Source organism: Micropterus dolomieu, linkage group LG07 (assembly GCF_021292245.1).
Source record: "Micropterus dolomieu isolate WLL.071019.BEF.003 ecotype Adirondacks linkage group LG07, ASM2129224v1, whole genome shotgun sequence".
NCBI lineage: Eukaryota > Metazoa > Chordata > Actinopteri > Centrarchiformes > Centrarchidae > Micropterus > Micropterus dolomieu.
The window spans coordinates 8,867,431-8,890,175 of record NC_060156.1 but is presented as its reverse complement, the minus strand read 5'-3'; the positions used below and the strand labels follow the sequence as shown (position 1 = coordinate 8,890,175).

General features: G+C 41.0%; 1 protein-coding gene across 2 annotated transcripts in view; it reads left to right on the top strand.

The window, feature by feature from the left end:
* Positions 1 to 22,745, top strand: part of epha3 (eph receptor A3) — a 108,065-nt gene that overhangs the window by 11,467 nt on the left and 73,853 nt on the right. For both annotated transcript variants that reach the window (XM_046053692.1, XM_046053693.1), the window contains exon 3: positions 5,204 to 5,864. In XM_046053692.1, the coding sequence (XP_045909648.1) occupies positions 5,204 to 5,864 (661 nt within the window). The remainder of the gene's footprint in view (positions 1 to 5,203; positions 5,865 to 22,745) is intronic.

The window sequence follows — 22,745 nt, the reverse complement described above, 5'->3', positions numbered from 1 at the left end:
GTATGAAGTGTGTATTCCAGTTTCCCTTTGGTAAGACCGGCTGATGAAATGTCCTCTGACTGATATGCTGCAGTTGTTGTGTCTGCGACCCCGCTGACCTCCATGGAGCCCAAAACGTAAGCTGGCTCCACACTTGTTGTGAACACTCCAGTTTTTAGATTCACCCGGCTCCAGCTGTAGCTGTATAAGGGAAAGTAGTAAGTACTCAATATGTGAACTCTGATTCTCCTGTGATTTTTATTTTGAACTCCGATTTAGTAATTCCATGTCCCAAAATGTTACAATTAGGCAATTTTAATACATTACATACACAAATTTATTTCAAACTAAAAATGTAAATACAAAAAACTCTCAGCTCTTTTATATTATTATTTCATATAACATGACATTGCTGACAGAGTGACATATAGAAGAGAGAGAGAGATTTCAGTGGGACAAAATAAAAGATTATTAGGTTGTAGCCCACCCCATTCACTGATACAAGCAGATAAAGCCATTATTGTTAAACTTTTAAATAGAGGATGCTCATTCTCTATCGTGTTTCCTAAAACACAACTAGCCTTGGTGTAAATGCATGTTACCCTATGATGGCCCTTACACTGGTCCATTAACTCCCATTGACCTGTGAGTCTTTGAAGTGGGTGAACTGGTGTGCTGACTCGGTGACTCTGAGACGTGCCTGTTGCCGTAGTTGTAATGTCATGAGCAGATCAAGTTACCACACTCCGTTTTACTGTCCCTTTAGCTACTTCACCTACCTACAGCACAGATCAGAGAAACCGGGGGCAAGATCACACCAAGCTGTGCCCCAACTGTGACCATCAGGGGTTGGGGTCAGAGGTCACAAGGACTGGTGTAGGGTCCAAGAGTTGTTATATATCAATTAGAGGGCAGGAAGAGGGGAGTTACACACCCCTGGAGAGAAACAAGAGGGTGGCTGCTCACCTTTATTTATCCTGATTTACATACAAACTGTTCTATGCATTCACAGTGGGAGTTGGCTCTGCTGGTGGCAGATCTCCATGCTACAGAAGGCGAGAAGTAGCAGTAGTAAAGATGTTGCCTCTGGATTAAAAAAAACATTGTCATTAAATGCAATCTGGAGTTTTGCAGGATCATCCAATATTGTCACTGTTGTCCGGGAATAGGGTTGCTCATGAAATAAGTGCCCAGATAATACTAGAACTGATGTTGCGTCTGTGGCTGGTCATTTGGCCGTAGACTCACTGGTCATCTAGTATGTAGTGCCATTTCATGACATACAAGTGATACCTCCACCAGTCCAAAGCGCACGTCAATCTCAAAGACGAATACTTTTCTGGATAATTATGTTAAGACATTCTCCTATTTCCTCACTCCCTTGTCCCTTGTCAACTGAAGGACAGAAAACAAGCCTTAGCTCTCTAACCCAGGGAAGAGATTCAAGGTTGGAGGAGATTATTCTTATGATGTAATGTTTGGCGATGGGGACGAGGAGGAGGGTAGCTCCATGTAATAGATGCTATCCTCCAGAGTGAGATCCTCACATCATAGCGGAGGTCTCATTTACTTTGGCCGAGACTTGCTCAAGTCAAGTCATCTTCTCTAGAATACGATACAGCACACGCAACATAGACATTCATGCAGACACATGCACACACCTGGGTTTGATTTTGATTTTGAACTATGTGCGTGTTTGCGCTCGGCAAACTTTAGACCCCTCCGAAAGACAGCTTAAAAGCGGAGAGCCATCACTCGGAGTCGCTTTAGAGCCCAGTTTGCATCATAGTGGTGGACATGAAAGTACATAGAGGGATACGACATAAAGCCTGCAGCTCACACACACGTCTGCTTACAAACACTGAGTAACACGCACTCACACACACACACACACATAATGCAAAAACACAAATGCACAGGTGCACACACGTTGCTCATACACAGGAAAGCAAGTGGAACATTGTTCATCTTCACAAACACACAACACTTGCTCAATAAGTACTGTATTTATAGACATATGCAATGCACACATACTGTGGGTACAAACACACTTACACACTGTGCCCTCCACTTTCAGACCACTTGTTCTGTTAGAAACCAATTTAGCTGGAGTAGCTTACTTTTCAGGATAAGGGAAAGTGGGGAAGTTCTTGATGCAATGAGGCAGGGTAGGCACAATTCAGATGAGATACTCAAGTCTGCTCTATTTACATTTGCTCCATCCTCTTCATAGAGAGGTAGAAAGAAAGGCACAAAGCTAGTCGTCCAATGCTGTACATGATGTGTGCTCTACGTATATTAAAATTAAATATTTATATGTATACTGTATATATATATTTTTTCCAGGCATTCTACTGAATATTTGACATTTTTACATGGTCATACTGCTGTTTACCACTATTTACATATTTACCCCTATTTTATACTATCAGAGAAATAACCATCTTACATTTTATTTTTTTGCCAAATAATGTTTTGGAGGAAAAGTAATTGTTGCCTCGATTATGCTCCCTGCATTGTTTTTTTTCCCTTTTTTAAGGAAGTGCTGTGAGCTTGTTTAGATTACTAAAACACTTTGGTTAGGGTTAGGAAAAGATTATGGTTTGGGGCAAATATAGAAAAAAGCAAACACATTCATTCCACTGCTTCAAGTCAGCATTAACTTTTTAAAGATCTTTCTCTAATCATAACCAAGTGCTTTAAAGGCCTAAACATAACCATAAAAACATTCTTCATGCTTGCCGCAAACAGATGTGAAAACAAGTCAGATATGAATTTTCCAAATTTTTTTGGTAAAAACATAATTCGTGTGAGACTATGTTTATCTCAAAGCGCATTTGCTTTTGTTAATTTGCAGTGTATCAATGCATTTTCTAGGAGGTAGGGTCGCAACAAAACATATACTGTAATGTACTCACATCCTGGTTCTATACACACATTTAAAATTTGTGTGATATGGTTGGAGAACCACCATCTTTATTGATACGCTAGGCCTATTTTCATGTATTTTCAGACAGAATGTAAACCTGCACATTCCTGTATTGAGTATTTTTAGTAGGGAATATTTCCACTGAGCATTTTTAAGCAACAGCAGTGACGGATCACATCAGCACAAAAAAGTTAGATTCCCAGTTGTGCTGCTTTCAAGCCTGACATTGTTTAAAAAAATATATAAAGCATTGTTTTATCAAACATAATGTCACCAGACTCACTTGTCATGGTGGCAGACCTTGTCTTAACTCTGCTTTCTGTTGTGTCAAGGTCTGTCATCAAACCTTTTTGCATGTCATCACATCATTATTTCTACATATATTATAAGTCAAGCTAATAAACCCGTGGGTAAAGTGAGGTGAAATGTTAAGTTTAGCTTTGCCTCTTTATATTTAGCCTGACTTGATTCTGTCTACTTCCCCCTGTTATTGTTGGACCTATAGAGAGCTTGGACTACACTCTGATAAATGAGGTGATGCCAAGGAAAGCATGACGGGAGAGACTAAACACCAATGGAATCTCTCCCCTCAATTTTCCTCTCACTTTATCTCTCCCTCCTTCTTCCTAGTGTTACTTTTCAGCTATATCTCTTTACTTTCTCTACTTTTCTTTACCCCTCCCTCCTGCTTATTCACTTACTCTCACTCTCTCGCCCTCACTCTCTCAGGGGTGTTTCATTAACTTTACTGTGAGATGAAAAGCAAGTGCCCATCCTTCAGCCCGAGAGCTCCTTGAACACCAGGCACTCATAGATATGATTTACACCCACTCACCCGCACACACACTGCGCGTGCACACACACTGACACAGGCACTCAAAAACATGTAATAGAGAACCTAGACTTTCTTAGCTCGTCATTAATTTCTGTGTTCAGGCTGAAAGCACCTGCTGTGTCCGCCTGCTATGGGACTTTAAACACTTCACATGAGCCTTATGTGAATGTATATGTGTGTGTGGGTTTATGTTTCCATTAATGCTTGTGTGAAAAGGAGCGATAATTCAGTTTCTACTTACCTAGAAAGTGTTTCTATTTTTCTGTCTCTCTGAAGAAAGCATTGCTCATTCAGGCATACATCCATTCTGAATTTCACGGAAAGAAAAAAAATAGAAAAAGCATCCATTTGCACATTTAAACCCATTCATTCTAATGACTGTCATTTTAACCACAATGAGCCCAGTGTTTCAGGTGTTTGCCCATTCATCAACGCTCTGATTCAGTGTTGATTTGCCTGGACAGCGAAGCCAAAGCGCATGATCAATGAGTCTTCCCGCTGTGTTGAATTCAAAAGGAATGACCTCGCTTTCTTTTTTTCTCCTCTCCTCTCATTGCTTTCTCCCAGTGGAGGGAAAATGTAAGATAGACACGAACGTTCCTGGTATACACTCACATCTGTCTATACTTCGTAGCTTCTTTTGTTTCATAGTGGATTCAGCACGTTTCCTTTCGTAGCAGTAGTTCTGTGATGCAAATAACCAAGACTGCAGCTTGAAAGTCCTCACTTGTAGAGAAAAAAATGTGTTAGTAGAAGGGTGGAAAAACAACACTATAAGATTTTGCTAATATTTAACAGCAATTAAGCAGTTTCACACAAGTTGGGTAGGATTGAGATTGGAAATTGCACTTTGTGGTTTTTCTCTGAGATATTTTCACAGTGCTCTAATCTAGAAAATTTGGCTAATGCAGCAAGTTTGCTTTTAATTAATTTGAGTAATTTACAAGAGATCTGGTAGTGTGATTTTTCACCCTTAAGTGTTTATTAGATGCTTAGTATTCAGCAAGAGTGAATCTGACTCTAAATAATTCATTTGCAAATGCTTACAGGGTGGAGATAACTTTATTTTTTTCTCTGCTATCTCCCCCTCCTTTCCTCTTTCTTCCTCCTTCTCTGACTCCAAATTCTCTCTTTCCTATCCTTTCCTCTTAAACTTTCTATACTCCTTTTTTCTTCTCTTTTGACCGCAAACCTGCTTTTACCTCTGTCTGCCTTATTTTCCCTTTTATCTTCACATCTTTTTACCTAATCTTTTTAATCACTTTCTTAATTCCCCCTTTCCTTTCAACTCTGTCTTTTTCTTTCATGATCCTCTCCTATGCATCCCTCCCTATTCTCTTTTTCCCTAAATTTGCCCCCTTTTTCCCCTTGCCTTTGGTTCTCTGTCTCTCTTGACTGTTGCTCCTTCTCGTCTCTCTCCGTCTTTCTCCTCCACCTCTCCCTCTCTCCATCTTTTTCAGTGGGAGGAGATCAGTGGGGTGGATGAGCACTACACTCCTATCAGGACCTTCCAGGTCTGCAATGTGATGGAGTACAGCCAGAACAACTGGCTTCGTACCAACTGGATCCCTCGCCAGTCAGCCCAGAAGATCTACGTGGAGCTGAAGTTCACCCTGAGGGACTGCAACTCCATCCCGTTGGTCTTGGGCACCTGCAAGGAGACCTTCAACCTCCTCTACCTGGAGACAGACGACGACCAGGGCAGCCACTTCAGAGAGCATCAGTTCTCTAAGATTGACACCATCGCCGCTGATGAGAGTTTCACCCAAATGGACCTCGGAGATCGCATTCTCAAGCTGAACACTGAGGTGCGCGAGGTGGGTCCCATGACCAAGAAGGGCTTCTACCTGGCGTTCCAGGATGTGGGCGCCTGTGTGGCTTTAGTTTCAGTGAGGGTTTACTTCAAGAAGTGCCCATACACTGTGAGGAATCTGGCTTCCTTCCCTGATACAGTGCCAATGGACTCCCAGTCGTTGGTGGAGGTCAAAGGCTCATGTGTCAATCACTCCAAAGAGGAGGAGCCCCCACGAATGTACTGCAGCACAGAGGGGGAGTGGCTCGTGCCTATTGGGAAGTGTCTATGTAACCCGGGGTACGAGGAGAGAAGCAACACCTGCCAAAGTAAGAAAGCTCTTATTTCAGTCTTACATTTTATTTCTCAGTTCTCTCATACTTTCCTTGTCATCCTTTCATTCTGTCTGTTGACTACCTTTCTTATTACGTAATCTTTCAAATTTTGGAACTGTAGCCTAAAAAATCCAATGTTTCTTTAAAATACTGTGTGATACAATAGAAAGTTTGTCAAGGCTGCTAAGTGTGCGAAGTGTTTGATGAGAAGGCTATCACACTTCATATCTGTCAGCCCAGAACCTTTAATGTCCAACCTTTGAGTGTACGTCTGTGTGTATGTTTTTGTGCACATGTGGATTTTGTGTGTGTGATGCCTTCAAAAGAACCCAAGAATCCCAGAGTGTTGGTGGATAGTTGTATATGTACATTTCCATGCATGTGTGTAATGTGTTATCCAGGTCTTTGAGCCACAGGGTGCAGAGTGCAGTAGTCCAATAGTAATCTTCTCTGTGACACATCATCAGCTATGGGAAGATCTTAACCAGAGTAGCAAGGATGGGACTGATAACGCAGAAGAAAAGAGTGGGTTGGAGTGGATGGTGAATAATGGAATATTTGCGGCGATGGTTGCGGGTGTTGGTGGAGTCGTGAGTGGGTAGACATTGGAGTCTGGAGATACTCCATCTCACCCCCAAAGTCGGTCGTCGCCTAGGAGGTGGTATCTGTCTGGCTGACTGACTTTGCCTTTCATTTTCAGACTCATCATCATCATGCAGATTTTGCAAAGATTTTAGTTTGAGGTTATTCAAAAGAATCAAAATGTCACAGTGATAAAAGTAACTGAAGATGTTTTTGGCTCCTGATGCTACAGAACTGGAGAGACATATTATGTTTTCCAGATGACTTCTTTATTGATTGTAATTGTCCCTCGACTGTCCTTGTTTTTGTCCTGTCTTTTTTTTTGTAGGAAGCATTGTACATTGTATATGTAAAAGCACAGGATATATTTAATTCCCACAGGATCTTATGTAAAATAACAATAGAAGTGGTATATACCTGCTCACTTTTTGCTCCACTGGTTTATATTTCTGTATATTTTATCTGACCATGCCAAGCAGAAAGCTGCTCACAGTGGCTTTGGCAAAAGAGATAGACGCCCCAGCTGCATGTGCCATGAAACCCCACCTTCTCTTTGTTGTGACTGGTGTCTGTGGTCCATGCTGTAGTAGATGTGCTCCTCTCTTCTCACTTTCAGCAAGCTCCTCACTCTGCTTAAGAACCCAGACACATCTGTTTGAAAGCAGCCACCTCTGCACTGCGGCTGTTCCACGATGATTGTAAAGTTAAAACAGTGTTGGAAGGTTGAAGAAAAAGCAGTAACCTAGTTATTGTAGCTGGTCCTAAATGCCCCCATGTTCATCAACTCTGTCCTCTCCAGAGCCATGCCCAGTGTTAATTAAAGATCAAAGACAGTCTCCCAGGTCAAGCCCCTGCTGTCAGGGTTAGGAAGCTCTTTTTCTGGGCCTGTGGTCTCTGGACGAGCCTGTCTCACCGCCCAGATGCGAGGAGAAACTTTGTTGCAGCTGTCAGATGAAAACCTTATATGTTAACAGACTGGGTGAGACAACAAAACAGGGATTAGAATGAGATATAAATGTTCCAGTTAAAAACAGACTTTGGGCTTGTGCCATTTACCACTGAACCTTACTTTTTCCTAAAAAAAGTAGTGTTTAAGACATTAAGTTATTTGAGTAGCTCTTAAGTGTCCCATATATATGTACCATTTTCAAAATCTTTATCCAAATAATAATAATAAATAAAAAAGAAAGAAAAACACTATTTTATGACATTTTATACAAAATGTTTTCAGCTTCAATCCATAAATTGTGTCTTTCCCCACAAATTTGAAAGAACAAAAGTGCAAGAATGGGACATTATGTAGACAAATGGCAGACCCCTGTCCCCCTTCTTACCACCCTCCTTTCACTTCCTGTCTTTCTGTGAATTGTGTGAATGTTTGGATGTATTTGACAATCTCTTATTGGTTTCAGAGAGGTCTAATGGACTCTAATAAGGTCTTATGTTACTCTGGAGTGGGACAGCTGCACCAACAGGCCCCCACAGCCCCCGCGTGCAGCCATCGTGGGGCCCCACCTCGTAGCCCGCTCTTCAGGCCCTCTGTGTTAACAGATAGATGAGTGCATGGGGTTAGGTCACCATACGGAAAGATAGCGAAAAAGATGAAAACATATTTACAGTGCGACAGCCAGATAAAACAAGATGAAAGAAATGTCTAAACCGTGGCTTCTCGAGTATTTACAAGTCACAGACCTACAAACAAGACACAAATTGGGCCCCAAAACCTCACAGTCATATTTTATTCCTTGACTCTAGAAGAAGTTTTTTGTGGATTCATTATTAAACTGGCTATACATGGGAAGAAAACATGAATTTTATAATTGGATAAATTTCCCGACATTACTGTTTCTCTCAAATAAACAAACATAAAGCTACTACCGTACATTAATAATCTAGTAATTGAACACACAAGCTGTCATGCAGTAGCAGTTCGGTAGATTTAAGATCCACAGTGAGGTGTTTATATTGAGTGTTAGCTCTGAGTCAGATGTGGATAGAGCACCTTCGCTGAATTTTCTTTAACCAAATGCCTTGAAAACAGCATCTTCCATTTACCTAAATCTCCATTCTGTGAGTGTGTGTGAGTGTGTGTGTGTGTGTGTGTGTGTGTATCTATGAGCATGAGAGCAGTTGTTTTTGTTTATACAGACTCCAAAGTGTGTTTAAGGGCTTTAATAGAATACACTCTAGTATTAGACTGTCATTATCTTGTTTGGCTGTGTGTGTATGCGTGTGTATGTTTGTGGGTGGGTGGGTGTGTTCGTGTGTATAGGCAGAGATGTTTGTGAATGTTTTTTCAGTGGCGCCGAAAGAACACGTGAATTCTGTCTGGCTTTAGCAACGGGACACCATGTGTGAGCTGCTGTTATGCGAGTGTGTGTCCATGTATGTATCTGTGTATCTGATGGCTGCAATGTGTGTTTGTCATTACATATTTCATATTTCTATGTATATTGCTCTGAGCATAGACTGATATTTCATTATCCATATCTGAGCAGAAGATGTCATCGGATCTTTTGTCAGGGAGAAACACAGTGAGTGAGTATAGAGTTTGTGCGAAGTGAATGGATGCGTCCATCGTCATCTGGATTACTGTATGTTTTGTGAGCAGGCTATCGGCCTTTTCCACAGAAAATGAGAGGCCAGATCTAATCTCGCTAAGTCAGTCTTTCATCTGTCATTAGAACAGACTGGAGCAGGTGAACTAACTTCTATCTACCATCAGTGTGAAATTCCTGCAACCCTAATTTGATCCTAAAACAGCAAACGGATGTCTGCTGTTGAGTTTGCGTGTGTGTATGTGTGTTGCATATGCAAGCAGCTGTTCTGCTGTATGTCGAGGAGAGACCCAGGTTTACATTCTTACCGGATTTATCAAGACACACAATCCTCAAACTTGCCAGCACCATAATGCTTATTATAATTACACATATACAGTAAATCCATATACACAGACACATGGACACATACACTCAAGCCTACTTAAGCCTGAGTTGCTGGACTTGCCTGAATTACTTACCGTATCTTATTATGAGTGGAAGAAGAGGGAAAAGCACACCAAGTTTTAAGCCGCAATAAAGTAAAGATTTCTATGATTTCTAAAGGATTGTTTTGCACTGATGAGCATGACTGATCAGCATTTCCAAATAACGAGGATTTTTTTCTCCTTGTTTACTGTTTCTCTGTCCTCCCTCTCTCTCCACTCACAACGGCGGCTGATGGTCTTGGCCGCTCGTTCAAAGCCCGCTGTCCATCTCATGTCGAATGTTTTATATCGCTCTCCACTCTCTCACTTAAGTGATTTAGCTGCTGCCTTCATGCACAGACATACTTGCCTTTCAAGCAGACACATTATACATCTTTCATATTCTTTGTCACGCAAACCTACATTGACCTGACCAATGAAATACTCAAGCTTGGGTCTCTGTAATGATTCAGCATCCACCATTTTGTGATTTGGTTTTAAACAAGGCTGTATTCAGCTTCAACAATGAATCAAATGACTGCCTGTGATGTCATTGGGGTTGCTAGTACTGACAAACCTGCTGAGTGTATCTCTATTTCATCTTATTGTTTTGGTTTGCTGGTTCCTAGGGTTGATGCAAAATGGCGGGGGAGCAAAAATACCAGTAAATACAGAGTGCATCAAGAAACGAGATAGAGGACTCCAATAGGATGCCGTTTCTCTGATTCTGCTTGTTTTTGAGGTTGTTTTTGGGTCTCTCTGCCCCCTAGTGATCAGATATCCTTTAATGCAACTCACTGTAAAAAAAAAAAAACACTTCTGCATATCCTAATTAACCTTTAATTTTAAAACTATTTATTTGTCATTGGTGTTTTTAGTTTGACCCATGTATTTTACAGGTATGTCCAATGTGTTTAATAGATTTAAGATGGGATTCAAATAATTGTGTGTGCCATATAAGTGCTATACATGTGGTCTTCTTTCTTGAAAAGAAACACTTCAAATGTTTATTGATTGGAATTGGAATAACCATTCAGGCCAATTAACAAAAGCAGAAGAGATCCAGCAGTAATGTAAAAGTCCCACGGTCATGCTTACATTTTCCTTCTTATTTTTCTCATCACCCACTTTGTTTTCTGTACTGTGTCTTTTTGTATATTTTTTCTGCCAGACTGTTGAGGCTGAGTGCTGTGAATTCATGGAGCTATTGGCGCTCCTCCGGTCCCTTGGAAGGACTCTGTTTGTTTGTGTTGGCCATTATATAACTGCCCGGCTCTCTACAAGAACATGTCAGTTCTACTCACACACACACACACACACACACACACACACACACACACACACACACGCACACACACACACACACACACACACAACATCACATCTCCTAAATTACAATGACAGTATTTCTAATCCAGCAACAGGCTAAATACATTGCAGATTCTGTCTTCTGTTTTTTTGCCAGATATGATTTTGCATGTGTGTTTCATCTTTGTGTTGTAGCCTTTTATTTTTCCAGTTCACTGAGTCCTCTGAGCCATTGTTCCTTTTCCCAGAAGCACCCTGCTACACATCATATCCTAAAGTTGCACAAATTCACAATGGGAGCTGCATAATCTAGCAGAGTAAAACAATAGCCTGTTACTGTTGGGTGTTCAGTTCCTTACTGAGGGGCGTTATCAGAGTGGGTGTTACTCATACACTTCCACCACACACATTTTCAAAGCCAATCCAGGCAATCACATCATTTCATGCTGTCCTTTGTGTGTGTGTGTGTGTGTGTGTGTGTGTGTGTGTGTGTGCGTGCGTGCGCACGCGTGTGTTTATTTGGGTGGATGAAGTGCTATACTGTACATGGCTCTGCTCTAACACAAGTGTTCATTGCATCGGACTCCTCCTCCCTTGTCAGTTTAGCTTAGTGTGGAGGCTTTCTCTGCTGCAGCCTTTTGGCTGTGTGCTGCCTGGCATTCGGCCTTTTTGGAGCTGAAAAGGAGAAGAGAGGCTAGAAGAAAGGACAAGGCCTGGATTGAGTGCTCCAGTGAGAAAGATCTTGAATCATGATGTTAACACTACACTGTAGGCCTACAAATTTTGCTGAATGTAAAAATACACCCATCTTTTTTTCTCCCTGAGCACTCTCTCCAGAGAAAGTTGATGGCAGAAACTTTTCAGGAATTTCTTTGGGATTTCTTTTGGGGAGTCTACTCCTTCACTATTCACTATGTCAACTCATATGTGTCAAGTTGCATTGGATCTCGCTCACTGACTTGTAAGCAGCTGTGTTGTGGCTGAACATAGGGGAATCCATGCTCTCACACAGAAAGGTGTGAATGTAGCAATGCATGTGTAGTAGTGATTTACTGTGTTTAGAGGTGTACCCTCAGCTCAAGCCGATGTAATTTATTTATATGTTATTTTATTACTTTATACTGTTTCCATCACTTCCCAAATTTTTAGGCCCTCCAGTACAGTTTGACTTTTTGATGATTTTCCATAACCTTGATGTGCAAAAAACAAACAATCAAACAAAAAACCTGAGCTAATTAAAGCTTGCTGAAAAGCCTGCAGCAATCATACTAACTCCCACTCCACAACGCACCATCCGGGAGGAAAATCTGACTGGAGGGAGGAAAAGAGAGAAAGGGAGAGTGAGAAAGACTGACAAGGAGAGAGAGAGACAGAGAGAGAGAGAAGAGAGATAACGAGCATAGCGTTAATTAAAGACACCATTCAGCTGTAGTCCAAAGGAAAGAATTACTCACTAAGCAAGGGAACTCAGTAATAATTTTGTATTGGCTCATATACTGTATGGTGTATAACCATCTGTGTGTGTGTGTGTGTGTGTGGGTGTGGGTGTGAGAGAGAGAGAGAGAGAGAGAGAGAGAGAGAGAGAGAGAGAGAGAGAGAGGGGGAGAGAGAATGTCTTCATGCATGAGAGAGAGAGAGTGAGAGACCATTCATATGCTCATCCATTGCTGTACATGAAGACTGAAAACCTGCATAAGCATAATGTCTGTTTGTGTCTCAGTGGCTCTTAAATCAGTGTCTGCTTCTTTATCTCTGTGTGCACTGATATAGTATACTGATGCAGTGTCATTGTGTATGTGTGTGCATATGCCTGTGTGAGTGTGTTTCTGGCATGCAGGGCCAAGGTGGAGGCTGTAGCCAAAGATGCAGGAAAGGTTTGTTCATTCGGGGTCTTATTGCCTGTTTGCTTTTCTCTTTATGGGCCTTCCAGCGCAGGCTGGGGGTGGCGGGTAAGCCTGTCACCCCGGGCCCTGGTGCTGTTAGGACTTCAAAGCTGTTGGTAACCACAGGCTCAGGAATTCAACTTAACACACACAGACAAATAAACCCACATGCACACACACACACGCACACAACCAGGCTTAAAACTGAAATGGAGGGCTAGATAGATGGGGTGTTTATTTGTTGGAGAGGCCCCTGCCAGTTGACAGGACCACTTCACAGTGGTCAGTCTTTGTTTGCGTGTGTATACATGCGTGGGTTTGTGTGTGTAGTGTACACAGAGACATCGTGTGCATGCAGTATGCGTATGTGAAAGCAAAAAAAAATGAGACAGAAAAGAACATACATCTATACAGTAATTTATCTTTATACATTATATACATACATGTGTCTATATTTCCATACATGCAGCCAACGGGTGTGACTTAACACTGACAGATGATCACTTTGGGACTTCTGATATTGCTAGTGCTTGCATGTGTGTGTGTGTGTGGGTGTGTGTGTGTTGGTGGACAGGCAAGGACAGAGGCATGGACACAGTGGGAAACGTCCTGTTTGACAGACACAGTGGATGTTTGGCTACACATGTAATGTAACAGGGGAGGGAAATGGGGAAGTGGAACAGGGGAGTCACTCCATCATTCCTGATAGATGAGAGGGAGCAAGCTGGAGAAGGGGATGGGAGAGGGAGGAGAGGGGGGAGGTGAAGGCAAGAGAGAAAGAAGGCAAGCTGTCACTGGGATATAGACCCCCGCTGAAAACTCTTTGGCGCAGAATGCTTGTTTTGTGATTTGTGACATTACCGCTATCAATTCAACATCCACAGAGGCTGACATGTATGTTGTTTTTGGTCTTGCTTTGTGCGTTGGTCTCAAGTGTTTTTTTTTTCTTCAAAAATGAGAAAAATCAGTGACATTTACAAAAGTCAATAGATATTTTGCTTTTTTTGTCACTGTTTAATGTAAGTCATGACTGGGGCTTATTCTTCGCAGTTTTATATTTATTTTTCATAAAAAAAACAGAACACATTTTGCATAAAAAACAAACATGAAACATTACAACATTGCCTTTGAATAAGTGATTTCAAAAACACAATTTGTAGGGCAAACATTATGTAGCTTCATCATTTATTTTTATTTATTAATTTGTTTGTAATCATTTCTAGGGACTCAGACTGCAGCCTAATCAGCAGCATTTGCATTTTACCTTTTTTCTATTTACATTTTATTACCACTTTCTACTATTATCAGTGTTTGACTTCACTCAACTCTCTTCATTTATGTTTTTATGTTTCTTGCTTTGATGTCAACCTTCAGTGGGGATGGAGTCTAAATGACTGCACAAAAGGCAAATTAGAGGGCCAGTAATCCCTCTGTAATACAGTCATAGCCTAACAAGGAACCTGTTCATAATACTACTACTCTAACTGATAACATGACTACTACTATAAGCAATAGGCATTCATTGTAAGACTACATCACAACTCGTGAATAAAATAGACCTATAACTGTAAATCTACCATATGTGCTGTCCTTGGTGCTGAAGATGTGCTGGAGCCCTGAGCGGCAACCTGAGACACATCTAGGGGCTGCGGCTGTCAAGTGTCTCACTTATCTAAACATGTCCTGTAGGCATGTATGGTGACACTGTGAGTAGTTGTCAGAAGCATCATCTCATTGTACAGCTGCGATGCGTTCAGCGAGGAGGGGCCTCTGAGTGTAATTTCAGTTTTAAAAACCCAAGCGTCGCCACATAAATGTCTTGTCTTCCAGCAGCTGTCTGATCTTGCTGTGCTGCTACATCACAGATGCCAGCATAACAACCTTTCCATTTCAGCAAACACTGCATTCTACAGCCAAGCAAAGACAGTGATGCCTGTTTTAACACTTTTGAGAGTAAGGGCACAGCATGGAAATCTAGTGGTAATTCCGTAGTAAGGCCTTAGCCAGTTACCGTATAGACAGTAACCACTGATGCAGTGACATACTAGAACTGCTGCACTCATCCATCCAAGAAGAAATCACAGACACTCACAGTGTTTTGGGAGATTTTTTATTTATTTGCTTTCTGCTTTGACAGCATTAACTCTTTGCTCTAATGCTAAGTTGTGTGACACATGTCAATACAACAAGTCCAAGCAGTCACCCACAAAGTTAACTTGAACACATTAAATTGTCTTTTAAGTCTTTTATGTCCATTATTAATGTAATAGTAATACTGATTGTTTTGACAGATTTTAGAAAACTAAGACAAAGACATGTAACAGATTACTTTTATTTGATCAAATTTCGGTTATATATAGATTATATATTTTACTACACAGCACTGACTACCCATCTGCAATTTATCAGCCTTATAATTTATGTTAATTTCATTAAATTTTTTGACATATCCCATCCTAATCCATAAATATATGTTCCATATAATGCAATTAAATTTTATTCATATAGCGCCAATTCAAAGAAATAACTTATGTTGTTAATTGGCGCTCTATGAATAAAATCATTGCACTTTTCATATGCAGCAGGTCTAGACCATATTCTATGTAATAACACATTATTTATTATATTACAGATATTTACAAAGGCCCAACAATGTCCACAGAGAGCAAGCACTTGGCAACAGTGGCAAGGAAAAACTACTTTGTTTTTTAGTTTGTTTTCGTATGCAACTTTGTTTTTTTAATGTGTTTTCAATTAATGTGCAAATCCCAATATAGGCTACACAATATCTATCTATCTATCTATCTATCTATCTATTCTGAGCTTCAGAATCCATGAGCGGAAAAGGTGGTTTACCCTTGGATGGTTTGTATTTTTGAAAATGTTTACTTCTTCGTACCTGTGTCTGCTTGTGTGTAGTTGACCTTGCTGTGGTAACCTTGGTGTTTTTATTGTTTGTGTCTTCCATCTTAATCAGGTCTGCAGGAAGTGAGGCTTCAGAGCTCCTCTGGGATCTGTGTGTGCTTGTGTGTGTGTGTGTGTGTGAGAGAGAGAGAGAGAGAGAGAGAGAGAGAGAGAGAGAGAGAATAAGTGCACGACGTAAGTGTGAGAGACATGTCTGTCAATGTATACAGGTCATTAGCAAACCAGAAGTGAGCAGAGGTGAGGAAAGGAAGACAAACTGCTTACCACAGCAGGATTTCCTTCTCACTGACACACACACACACACACACACACAGACACACGTTCTAATGCTGGAGTTAAAATATGCTTTAACTGTTCTGTGCATTCATTTATGTTTGTCAAACCAATCCTTCATCAGCCAGTTGTACATTCGTCTATATTTTATCCATTAAGACGTAATTTTCCAGAGTTTCCAAAATGTATGTACATTTTGCTATGGCAGTGACTTGGGATGGAGTGGCTGCCTGTCAATAGTGTTCCTCTTTTTGACACAGAGTAGGCTGGAATGGATCAAAGGAACCTGGTCAGGGGCAAGTTTTAAAAATCTTGCACTGTCAAGGATTGGAATGAAAGGCTGTGAAAAGGCTGCACTGGAGTTTTCAGGTCCAGTTACAGGTCCTAAGGTTGTCAAATTTCTATTGCACTCTTTTCATGCTCACTATGACTGAGCTTCCTGGGGCATCTTGTAGGAAACACTTCAGCAGTATGGGATACTAGGGCAGTTCCAGTCTATTTGGACTTTATGGAGTGAAAATAGTATGTTGGCGATAAGTTAGGTTTGTTTAAGGTGGAAGTTGCAAGATGGCACTTGTACCCATGTGTTTGTAATATTCATTTAACATGATGTCAGCAGCAAATATTTTGATTTTGCATTTTAATTAAGGGTGTCATAAAGGTAAACATCTTAGAGGCCGCGGCCATGGTTCTCTACAGGAAAGAAGGTGGACTGCTCCACTCTAGTAATGCTCTTGTTACCTGGACTTTGTTCACAAGTGTGGGTTAAAGAAAAAACGTGCACACCAGTTTGTTACTGGAGCTATATTGGGTGGTCATGGTAAAGTGAGAGTTGAGCCTCAAAACCACAAATGGTCTTTTGTTACAGGTAAATCGTTGTTGTGACCATTAAATATGTCCTCAGTCACCAGTGTAATCTTGAGCTTTTGCCTGGAAAAATGACGCTGTGGAGACAAGCAGCTGGAGTGGCCTTTCTCTTTATGATAGCTGGCTTCCCTCTCAGTGACGGAGCTCAGTGAAGAGAACTTCGGAGTAAAGATGTCTGATGGGCACAAGGCGCTGTGAGGGACGGCAGAGCAGATCCAAAACTTACTGGAGCTTCTACATCAGCAAGAGACTTAATTTCTCTCTCTTGGCTTGGAGGCATTGGACATTGCTGAGAACAAAAAGAGATTTTCTATGAATTATGCAGAACTTAACCTTCTTCAACTGCAAAAAAAGTAGACTCCATTCACTCATCGCTGAAACACACAGACCCGTTACTAAACAACATAACCCTGTTCTCTGAAGAGAACTTACTTGCCCCCGTTGAAGAGTCACTGATGTCCCAGGCAGTCCTGTCATTCTGAAATGATCCATAGACTCAGACTACATGCATCCTTGACTCTCGCTACTACCACATTTGATAGAGATAAAGGAAAAGGTCTCTGCACTCATTTATTGCATACTCTAGCCATCCCTATCCACCCACAAGAAGCAGAGTGGTGACATTTTACCTTCAGCCCTGGCTGTTGACTTGAAATGGTGTCGGAATGAATTGATCTCTGGTGTGTGTGTGTGTGTGTAGGTGTGTGTGTGAGTGTTAATGTGGGCGTATGTGACAAACAAAGAGGGGGTAATTTGCGTATGAGATATGTACTACTGTTGTGTATGCATATGAGTGTGAGTCAGTTTGTGTGTGCTGATTAAAGGCGGTCAGGCCTCAGTGATCAGGCCTTTAGCTGTCCCTGCACTCTGAATGCCAAACACAACAGAGCATGCCCAGAGCAGCCAAGCATGGAGACTGCAACACTAGACCACACCGGACAACCTTAAAGGTCTGCAGCTGTGTGTATGTATGTGTGTGAGTGTGTGTCTTTTCCCACTTTTGTTCACCATGGGACACATCCAGCAATCTAGATAAGTAGACTAGTTTTTTTTAATCGCTCTATACCTATTTCCATCATCTACAAAAACACGTTATTGACGGTCTCAAATGCTATCTTTGGTGATTGTCAACCAAAGTCCTTAAAGCCAGTTGTGTTGCCCAACCACAGTTTCTACAACTCACGTAATTTTGGCCATTTGCAGTGCAAAGGAACACTACGTACTTTGAGTAACAAATATATTTTGAATGGCTTCAAAAGTGAGTCATTTCCTCAAAGAACCCCATGTTAAAATGTACTACGTTACAGCAGAAATAAACATGTTTACAGCCTGGTACAAAAACTGTTTTGGTCTCTATAGTTAACTTCCCTATTTATGACAACTATAACTTTTAAATTATATTAAGGCTTGACATTATCCATAATGAAGGGTGAGCTGCTTGGTGCCATCACAGGTGGCTAGCATACGTGGTTTCAACAACTAGGCTTCATTCGTCCAACTTCGGCTCAACTTTTTTGCCCTTTTTTGGATTACCCAGAGTCAGGGAATGCCAAGATGGCAGAGTTACATCCATGTTTTAAACAATCTATCGTTGCTACTTACTTCCCTATTTTTAAAATTATAGTTCACCCAGTGCTCCTCCTCTGATTTCTGTCCCAGAGCTGAATGCTCCAGTAAATGTGGTTTGTTGGGCCTCAATGGTGAAGTTAAGTAATGGGAATGAAATAAAGTTAAATAAAGTTAGACATTAGTAGCATTACGCTGTGATAATGAGTCATGATATCAATGAGTTGCCATTGGTACAGGGACAAGCTCAATGTTTTATCCCTACAATCCCTTAGTCCCTTAGCATTGGCTTTACCAATACCGACACTGTGTGTCAACAAGTGTTTGCGCTGCCAAACGTATTTAATGCTACTGCCCTTAAAGTAGAGGCCTCTCTCTGTCTTTGTCAAAGTCTCTCCTCTTGAAGAGGCTGGTATAAGTGTCACTTATACCAGGACAAAAGATCCAACCTTTAAAGGTTGAGGGATACTGTGGAGATAAGCACTGACCTTTCTTACAAATTACACACATTCCCTCTCTCTCTCACACACACACACACACACAAATATGCATGGAAGGTTAGAAGCAGTGCGAAAGATGAGCAGAGAAAAATGGCAGACAGCAGTGTCCAACAAGATTACTGCACTCATCATCCACAGATTTCCCACCTCCTCCGATTCATTTCCCTTCATCTCCCCCTGTTCAAATGGATGGCACCAGGCATTTGTCAAGGTAAAGGTAGCACGGCCCACGCCTAGCAATACAACCGAACCAATCTTTCCATTTCTTCCGCTCTGCTGGTCTTTTGCTATTAAGCATTCAATTTTAGCACCTGGAGGCAATGCCAAAGTGCAAAGCCTCAAGGAATGTTAGAGAAATCTCACTGATTAATGCAAGGCCTCTGCACTGACTGCTGTGTGATTCTCCGCTTTGACTGGCTTTGTGTTGCTATAGGTGCAAATAGGTATATTGATGTGTGGGTGCTGATACTGGCCTTTCACTAAAACCTGGATATCAGTTTTTGTCCTCTACCTGTGATATGAATATTTTTTTTTAACTTAGTCGCTACACAATACATACACAGGAAAGCAGTGTGGTTTAATCTGACTTACTTGTCATACGAAATTTTTATCACATTGTGTAAAAGCATTCAGACTTTAGTGTCCCCATTGCAGAGACTCTCCAAACCTGCCAATATCAGGACAGCACTGGTAGATTCTGCTAACATTTGATGAAAATGAGCATTCACATCCATCCATCTTCAACCGCTTATCCTGCGTACAGGGTCGTGGGGGGCTGGAGCCAATCCCAGCTGACATCGGGCAAAAGGTGGGGTACACCCTGGACAGGTTGCCAGTCCATCGCAGGGCCACACATAGACAAACAACCACTCACAGCTAAGGACAATTTTTAGAGACACCAATTAACCTAGCCTGCATGTCTGGAAGCCAGAGCACCTGGAGAGATCCCACGCAGACACAGGGAGAACATGCAAACTCCACACAGAAAGGCCTGGAACGACCAAGGTTTGAACCCACGACCCTCTTGCTGTGAGGTGACAGTGCTATCCACTGGACCACCATGCCACCCCTTCAGCATTCACAATAAATTTTAATAAAAAAATAAATTGTCAGTCATACTAAGCTTCTTGACAAACAGTCAAACCACATTTATTTATTTATTGACACAATAGCAGCAAATAAACAATCTGTATGATAAAATAACATATTTTAAAAATTGTGAGTTCCCAATCAACAGGCCTCATATACACGTTGCTAGTTCTTGTGTGTGTGTGTGTGAGTGAGTGTCTGTCGGTGTGTGTGTGTGCGTGCGCAGGGTTGGTTGGAGTTGACAGCTCAGTGGAAGGGGTAATTGCGGTGTGTGGTATTGATGAGACCCCAACTCTAATGAGCTTTAGCCAATTAATCCATTGATTTACATGTAAATGAGTCCTGAAAGGTTACTGGCTGTGGCTGCCATCTGCATGTGCTTACCATGCTAATGTCGTGCTGAGTGACAACACACATGCAGAAATTTAGGGGTTGAAAGACGGAAAGACTGGGAGAGCGAGACATGACTGCTTCACTGATAGATTGCACTGCATCCCATTATCAGCAAATAAGGTGTTAATTACAGTGTCATACATTTACCATGGATGTGCACACTTTATAATTATGAAGCAAACATCTTTCAGCTGGTGTGTCAACACCCCCCATCCCAACACTCTGCACTTCTCTGTGCATTTGATTTTCTAACTTTACAAATATTTATTTGTTTTGAAGAATGAAATTCAGTTCTGATATTAATAAAGATAATGCTCTGTCTCTTGCTTGTGCATTTCGTCCTTGACAAAAATACACATGTGCGGGATACAGCAAATTCTAGGAGGCCAAATAGGTAAATTTTTAACTGTAATAATTACTTTGGATGAGTATTTGTCACATTTACAGTATACTTTAAAACCAACAGAAATGGAAACTCTATTCATAATCTGGAGGAGTTGTTTGAAGCTTACGTCAGTTCACATAAGTAAAGGAACTGGAAGGAATAATGTCTTTGGGTCTAACACAGCTGGAGAGTTGTTCAGTGCAGCATTCTTGAAGTGCATTCTAGTTTTACCGTAATTAGTCTTCCACTCCGTGTACATTTTCTCCTTCTAAGATGCTGCAGTGAAGAATGGCTCATTCTGGTGTGCAGAAAAATGGGCTCTGTAAAGTCTTTCACCTAGAACAATGGGAAAATGCAGTGTTCTGCTATCAGCCAGCTAACTGACTGGGATTCAGTGTTAATTACTAGAGTGTTCAGCTTAACTGAGGCATTCAGTAAATTGTCCCCAGGTGGGGAAAGAATAGGCCATCTTAATTTCTCATAGCTGCAGTTGAGCCAATTATGATATTGTGCGTGTGTGTGTGTGAATATGGTGCTTCAAAGAGCTCTGTTGGCTTGCTCAACTTTGTATACTTTGTATGTGTGCGTGTATGTGTGTATGTTTGCACATTCAAACAAGGCAAGACTAGAATTGGCACATGCTAAAACATGCAACTTCCAAAGCCAACAGTTCTGTTAAGTGAGATGTGCTGCGTTATAATGATGCCATCTATCACTCCCTTCATCTCTCCATTCCTTTATCCCCTAACTCCTCCATCACCGTCTCTGTGGCCTCATTAATTTAGCCTGGACTATTTATGGGCCTATAAAAACAATAAGGAAAGAGAAGAAGGGTTTTACTGGCACGACAGACACTTCCAGTGCATGGGAAAGATGAGGAAGCCTGTTGAGTTCGATGGTGCATACCGCATCACTTTCAGTAAATTGCACTAGATTCTTAACATCTGGTTAACATTGGAAGATGTTTTCATATATGTCGTATGTTTCCTGACATATCACAGATATTTCAGAACATTAGTGAAAATTAAGCATATCTATGCGGACTGCCTGCTGGGAATAGGAGAGATCAGATTTTGCCTGTGTACCCGCATACAATGCAATGATTTGAGATTTAGAATTAATGATATAGACATGTAGGGATTTAGGGAACAATGTGGAACCTTCACAAACTGCTTGTACTATAAAAAAGTTATATGAATTTAAATAGGTAATAAATGAGATTATTGTCTATAGTTAAAGGGTTTCTCAATGTCAGATAAAAAGATGGATGGAATGAGTGATCCTGAATGGTCCTGAGGTCTTTGGATTGTACATGGATCACAGTTACACTGTATGCACATTATTCACCTTTTCCAAAAGAATAACGCAAAAAATTATTTGTCATTTGTCAATTATGGGTCCTCACCGACTGTAATGTTGAATGTTGATATCTCAATTTGTGTCTGCTATTTCATCGGATGTGCCACTTACGTAAGGTGATAATCACGCTGGACATGTTTTTCACCTCGTGTTTTATCCACCCAGAATATGTCACCTTTTTGAAGGAGTACACGGAGTGTGTCAAGTTCAACAAAATTCAACTCTGCTACTACTACTAATACTATTACTCTATACTCTATATTACAGTGGCTTTTACTCTGTTATAGAAATTGAAAAGCGAAACGGTTGGTCTTCCCAGATGAACTATCAATAACAAAAATAGACAAAAGCCTAAAACTGCTTATCGCTGACAACATGGAAATATTTGATCTAACTGACAGAAATGATCACGACATAAACTAAAAACATGAAGGAACATCAGTAGGAAATTTTAAGCTTATATGTTTTTGAATGCATGAACATAGCTCTTGTTGATAGTTATGTGTAGCTCACCAGCATACAAGTGATTGACAGCTGACAGTGAAACGCCTCTCACTAAAAAAAACGCAGTGTCTTCTGGATCAGAGCTCTAGGGAACATCCGCTGTGATTGTGGCCTTTATGCAGAATCCACTGGAGATGCAGCTTAGCTCTCCATTAAAAATACACACTTTATTCCACTAATCTATAATCCAAATCAGTGTTACTTTTGTGGGTTTGCTTTGTCAGATGTCTATTACAAATATAGCAGCATGGCCACTCATGACCTTGCTGTGAGTGA